This window comes from Leptodactylus fuscus, chromosome 5 (assembly GCF_031893055.1).
Source record: "Leptodactylus fuscus isolate aLepFus1 chromosome 5, aLepFus1.hap2, whole genome shotgun sequence".
In the NCBI taxonomy this organism is placed as follows: Eukaryota; Metazoa; Chordata; class Amphibia; order Anura; family Leptodactylidae; genus Leptodactylus; species Leptodactylus fuscus.
The window spans coordinates 134,851,032-134,858,248 of NC_134269.1; the positions used below are offsets into that span (position 1 = coordinate 134,851,032).

General features: G+C 38.8%; 1 protein-coding gene across 1 annotated transcript in view; it reads left to right on the forward strand.

Moving 5' to 3' along the window:
• Positions 1-6,957, forward strand: part of IMMP2L (inner mitochondrial membrane peptidase subunit 2) — a 739,728-nt gene extending 732,771 nt beyond the window's left edge. The window contains exon 6 of the mRNA XM_075274291.1: positions 6,628-6,957. Within this exon, the coding sequence (XP_075130392.1) occupies positions 6,628-6,747 (120 nt within the window). The 3' untranslated portion in view covers positions 6,748-6,957. The remainder of the gene's footprint in view (positions 1-6,627) is intronic.
• The last annotated feature ends 260 nt before the right edge of the window (positions 6,958-7,217 follow it).

A 7,217-nucleotide genomic window follows, 5' to 3' on the forward strand; every position in this document is an offset into this window, starting at 1 on the left:
ATAACATGAAACTTTTTCTTTATTATTTTAATATTATATGGGGCCATGTACCCCTAATAAAGTATCACATTTTATCAGTTCACCTTCATTTAGTTGGTTCAGTGTTATTGATACAGTTTCAAGAAATTTTATCTTCAATTTACTTTGACACCCTTTTGCATTGCCAAATAAAAGAGAGAAAACTGGCGGAAGGAGGTAAAGGAAAAATATCATGTGTCTGAGCGAGTGGGTACCTTGTGGATCCCTCAGAGGTTAAATTATGCCATATATCCCAATGTGGAGGGAGGTTTGTGTTGGTTGCAATCTTTTGGGGGTCATAATCTTCATGGTTTGATCAAAGTGGAGTAATGAGTACAGTCCTGTTGTTGTCAGGGGTACGTTAACCTTCCAGGACCTAGCAATCATTACAACTGCAAAAGGGGAAAGGGGAAGGAGATTGAACAGCCCACTTACTTGTAATTCCACAAAAGGTGATTATACATTCCTCCACCGGGTTGAAAATAGGTATTATCTCCAGGAAGGAGTGAAGCACGTGGTTACTGCCCACCGACCGTGGGACGATTGCATATGGACCTCAGGCTACGACTAAGAGGTCCATTTTTCTACCTCGAAACGCGTCAGCTCTTTCCTTTTATCGTTATGGACCTACTGTGACATCAATCACTGTTTGCTTCCTTTATGGATCTTTTTAAGTTGATGCAATAAAAGTTACATTTTATGGAATTGGAGTGGAGCTGGATTCCTTTATCTCTAGCAATCATTAGGCGGGCAGCCAAAATGACACTACCCACCAATAATCTCACTGGCTCATTAACAGTGTTTAATCCTGTGAAACACAAGGCTAATGACCCTCCAAGTTAAAGGCGTTCAGAAGCTGTATACAGACAGGCATTCCAACCACATATGAAAAAAAAGAGCCATGTTTATCACAGGCACTCCAGCCTAATGGAGAGTAGTCAGAAGAAAATTTGAACAACTGTGATGGAGTTCTGTACCAGCAGAGCAATAATTTTTGGATCACTTCCCAGTTGGTACTACTTTTCAAGACTTTACATACTCAGCGAAGCTCCGAGTGTATTTCACAGATAGCACACTGACCCATTCTTTTCTATGGGCCTTACACACAACCGTGATTTTCACGATCCCATGTGCGGGCCGACAGTCCAGGCCATATCAGATAGTATATTTCCTATTCTTGTCCTATTCTGGAGCCTGTGCTTCTGCGGCTCCTATTTATTTAATGAAAGGAGCTGCGGAAGTACGGCCTGTGCATGGGTAGCACATGGGAACATCCTTTTGTGCAGTCCATGCTTTTAAATCATGGCAGGCTGGTTGCTGCACGGTCATCTGCAACCTGCCAAAGGCTTGGGCCCCATGTTGTATAAACACAGCATTTTTTGTTGCAGATTTTGCTGCGTTTTGAGCAAAAGACAAGAGTGTCTACTAAAGGAATGAAAAATGTATAGCAAGTACTTATGCTTCTACCTTATGCTCAATCCACTCCTGTCTTTGGCTCAAAAAACTGCAGCAAAATCTGCAACAACAAAAATAAGTTGTGCACAGTGGGCCCTCAGCCTAACTCGACTTTACTACATTGCTTTCCATGGCTTTTATTGTGTATTATAGTTATAAGCAGCGGTATAGTCCGGGTCAATGTTGAGGAGCGATGTTTTATAGTTTCTAATTATATCCTGCTTCATTTAGACTTTCAATCAATAATAACTTTTTCAAACAGCGCAGCATGTATTTACACCTTCATGTTTTCAGATGCAGTTGTTAAAGCCAAAACCAGGAACGGATTGAAAGAAAAAAAAAGAATTAGAGCCTGTTTTGACTTTTCCTTTATGTTCAAGAATTTGTTTTGGCTTCAAATTGCATCAAAACACAGAAAAGGTGAATAAACTCATACTTAGGGTCAGTTCATGTGGAGGAATTTGATGCAGATTTGAGGGCAGCTTCCACCCCTTCCCCAATCCAGAGCAGATTTCTCCCGAATCCGCCTCCTATTGTTTTCAATGGGAGATAGAAATCACAGCAGGACGCCGGAAAAAGAAGAGTCGTGCTCGTGCACGAGACTCCCCCTCGATTAGGTCCATTCATCCAGGCCTAATCAAGGGCAGTATTCCATGACAAAATGCTGATGCAAGTCGGCAGCGGAGAATGAGGAATTTCCTCTTCGTTTTCCACCATGTCAACTGACCCTTAGGCCGGTTGTGCATGACTGTTTGCTAGCTGCTAGCCAAGCTGGCCAACAACTGCATATCTGCTGTACAATGATGCAGTCTTAAGGTAGCAGATCTGAGTTACAAGAAGTTATAATAGTTAGCATGTTTCTTAAAGAGGCTCTATCATTGGGAAAATTTTTAGCTAAGCACATCCTTGCATAGCCTTTAGAAAGACTATTCCACTCATACCTGTTGTATGTAAATTTGCTCAGTAGGTTTTGAATGAGTTCGTTTTTATTCACATGCTAATTATCTCCCCGTGAGCACTGTCTCCTATTTTCTCCTATGTATGTGTGCGAGCAGGGAGTTGAGTCATTATCATCATCAACAGGAGCAGCAGCCTGTGCCGTGCACACACATTGCAGAGAATGGTAGAGAGAAGTGCTTGCTGAGAACTTCCTTTGCACACTGGAGTCTAATTAGCATATGAATAAAAACGTGCTCATTCAAAAAATACTGAGGTGATTTACATACAAAAGTTTGTGTGAAATAGCGTTTCTAAAGGCTATACAAGTATGTGCTTAAGTAAAAATGACTTTTCCCAATGATAGAGACCTTTAATGTTGCTGCAAACAGTAATTTCACAAAAATGCCTGTGAGTGAAATGCAGTTAAAATTCCTGGAAATGTATATATTGTGAAAGACAAGTAAAGATAAGGAAAATTATTGCTTTTAAATCTGGTGTTTCTGAGTTTGTCGAGGCACTAAAAGTACAAATTGACAAATTCTCTACACTTTTCTATACCATGTTAAATAGGCCAATTACAGAAGTTATGTATGTATTGCTCAAAATGTGCCAGTTTCATGGTTTTGGGATCTTTACATGACTTTTAGTGTCAGTGTTAGAAATTTAGTGTTAAATTTCTTAATAAATGCAATAATAATATTATAACAGATACAGATGCTACAGAAAAAATATTGTCATTAAATATAATAAGATTATAATAATAATGTTATAATTGTACAGTCACTAAGTAGTGACTCTATTAATGTGATAACATTATTGTGTAAAATATCATAAATTCTATGTGAATTAATGGTCATACATGATGTGGTACAATATATGGTAATGGAGAAAGTGTTATTTGGGGAAGTTTTGAGATATTCATCATAACTAAGATTGTAACTTCTTGATAGGGATATTTGTGTTCTGAAACATTGATCAATGTTCTATGTGGATCAAGCCTGGGGCACTGTTTCTAGCCGCGGAGGCTTGGTCTTCATGATGCTGATGTGCCTGACAGTGGCAGGGAGGTCCCGATCTTTGTCACTAAGGAGGGGTGACTTTAAAGGTTTTTTAAACTCTGCATCCATGCCGCTGATATTGATGCAGGCATGCATTATGTATACTGGTGTAAAGACACAGATAATAATATGCATTCTAATGACCCCTGATGATTTTCAATGCATGAAAAGACTAGGGTCTATTAATTATTAGTTAGTGGCTAGTTCTTTAGCTTCACTACCCCTGTATGAGAGTTGGATGATTGCCCCTCCTACCCACACAATGTGGGGAATAACCAGTAGCCTGTGATGTTAGTCAGATACAACCTAAGGAGATTATTGCTATAAGTTTAGCATAGTATTGGATTTCCGTTCCCTCCTATCTTTATTATCTATCCTCTTTGGTGTGATTTTTAACACCAGAGGACATGTCATGTTCAGATGAGGGTGGACTGATGGACAATTTTATATTTTTACGGCAGTTTAATAAAAGTGATATTTTAGGGTTATACCCACATTTTAGAGTTATTCCTACTCTACCTTACTTACAGCAAGAACAGCATATCATTACCCAATCCAGTGGCGTTACTTGAGAGGTTTTATAGGGTGCAGTCGCACCTGGGCCCAGGAGCCTTAGGGGGCCCATAAACACTGTCATAAGTATTGAGATTGCAGCTCCCATCTTGTCCATAAGACAAGGAGACCTAGAGATTACCCTAACCACACTAAGGTTGATTAAACTCCTTAATCATCACTATCAAGAATTAGCTCTAGGGATGAGGTAGGGGGCCCTGGACAAAAGATTGCACCCAGGCCCACAAAACTTTAGTTACGCCATTGACCCAATCATTGAATTTTTCATGGTAAGTTGGCAGAATCGTTATTTGGGAAACTTTTGTTGCATTCCCCATAGCCAAGATAGTAACTTTGTGACAGGGATCTTTGTCCCCTGAAACAATGATCACTCTTAGATACATCAATATTAATAATCAAATGCGTGCAGTGTAGTATTTAGGAAACTAGGACACTGTATTTTGTCCTATTGTAAGTTAATACAGCACACACTTACATTTTATATTTGTATTCCTTTATACCACTCTATTCATCTGACCCAGAAAAATTGAGTCTAGAAACTTTGCTCTGTTTTCCCTGAGCAAGATATTAAAGGTTTTTTGAGGTAACTTAACATTTCAGAGTCTGAATTTATAGAAAATATTGAGTAACTCTGCAAACGCATTATTGTGAATTCTACGTGTTGCCTTTGGAAAGCGATTTAGATTCAGTCCTCTGTTCAACATGTAACCTACAGTAGCAACTGCAAACTCCAGCAGTTTTTTTCAAGGTAGTCATAGAAGTATGTTCAATATCTACCATTGCTGAGGTTATTACCCATGTCTAACCCCGGTACCCATGTATAGTAGCTGTACCCATGTTTGTTTCTTGCTTCTGAATTAGCTGCGCATAGCTCATACAGTAATACTGTTCCAAATTTTCCAAATTCTTTATTGTTGTGTAATGAACCTTTATAGCATTTATTATTTGATTAGTTTCTAAAAAAGATGTGTCAAATTGCTTGCTCATTTTTTGACACACAGTGTTGTATATTAAGTCCCAACCACCTGTTAGACAATGGCAGTTCTAGATTGTATCTGCAGGGAATAGAGAGAGACAAAAACACACACAGTGGAAAAAAGTGGTCACAGTGCGATCATATGAGTTACTGAAGAAGTGCGGATGGGTTTGTTAATCACTAAAGAATAAATTACTTGATTATTAAAGTTGCGTTAATACAGTATTAGGTGTAATTCAAAGGCTTAAAATATGTTGAGCAACACGGTGGCTCAGTGGTGAGCACTGCAGCCTTGCAGCACTGGAGTCCTGGGTTCGAATCCAGCCAGGAACAACATCTGCAAGGAGTTTGTATGTGCTCCTCGTATTTGCATGGGTTTCATCCCATTCTACAAAGACATACTGATAGGTTAAAAAAAAAAAGTACATTGTGATCCTTATATGGGGCTCACAATCTAAATTTAAAAAAAAAATATATATATATATATATATATGTTCACTATGAAATCAAATAAGCTTTATTGGCACGTCCAAATAGATATTTGGCATTGCCAAAGCTAATAAAGGGGGGGGGTTGATTTGAGGTATAACAGTCCGTGGAGTCTCATCTTCCTCTTAGTTGGTGACCGCTATGTGAGGAGGTGGGGTGGGGTGGTTGATTTGGGGTGTAACAATCTCTGGAGTCTCATCTTCCTCTTAGTTGCTGACTGCTATGTGAGGAGGTGGGGTGGGGTGGGTGGTTTGGAGTATAACAGTCCGTGGGGTCTCATCTTCCGCTTGTTTGGTGACAGCTGGACACGTATTGGGCAGCGATCTCTACAGTGGTCTCTTCTTCTCCCAGTAGGATGTAGAGTTTCCTCTTCTCGTCTGCAGATGTGAAGTCTGGGATGTGGGCAGAGAGTCTTTGGAAGTAGATGGCCCTCACAGCTGAGTATTTGGTGCAGTGTAGCAGGAAGTGGGTCTCGTCTTCTAGGGCCCCCTGGTCACAGTGCTAGCACAGTCTGTTCTCCTGTATCTTGTATGTCTGCCTGTGTCGCCCTCTCTCCATCTCCACTACCTTTGTCTTAGCAGTGTGTAGATGGTGCTGTGTGGGAGGCCAGACATTTTCACCCTCTGTCACGGTGGTTTTGGAGTCAAATCCTCTTGTCCCGTCCTTGGGAGCACAGAGATGTGGATGCTATACCTAAGTGGTTGATGGTAGAGATTTCCCCTGGGGCATTCCTTAATATGGGTCTCCTGGCTGTGGAGTTTTTGGGTTGCCCTTGATGTTGGGTGTGAATGAGACACAAGAAACACAGTAACATTTGAGCAGCTGATGCTCCTGGCACAATTCACTTAGGCAGTACCAATGCAATATAATATTTTTGTATTATACCTATGCCAAAGTTCACAAGTACTATTCACTATTCAATGTTTTTTTTTTTTTTTAATTGAAAGTATATTTTAATGATGTCAAAGAAATTAATAATAAAGTTCAATAATTTGGTATTTTTCCAAGAATTATGATGTTCTTGAAAGTTACGTTAAGTACATATTTTAGCTTATAATTGTTTGTAATGGAATTAAAAATATTTAAATTTATTAACTAATTTTCTTTTAATTTTTACAGGTATCGCTTGGGCTCCTACATGCACATGCAACTCATATACTGTGGCCTCCTAGCCGATGGCAAAAACTGAAGCCGCTGCTACATCAGGAGCGCAAACCATTACTAAGTGACAAAGAATGACATCAATTTTATATCCATTGATATTTTTCAAAGTATTACATAGAGGATGCCAAATAAACTGATGAAGAAAATGTTCCATTTACATGAATTCAATCCAGACCTGGTTCAGTCATTGTAATGTGAAGGATGTTAGCCATTCTAAATGAATTTAAAACAGTGTGCTTAGATCAAATACCAAGAATTATTACTTACAAACATGTATTTTATATTAATGACCTATGTTTCACATGTTCCATTTTTGAAGAGTGTTATGATTTCAACTGGAAATGGTGAAGAGCAGTTCATTTTTTATCATTCTTTACAGATTAAAATCTTTGAAGATTTGGCTTGATTGAATAAAAATTTCTACAATGCACTATGATACCTTTATTGTTAACATACGCCAAACATGTACATATGAGTCACATCCCTAATGTAAAATATTAGCAATTAAAGGGATTCTATGATTAGAAATCCTTTTTTGACTAAGT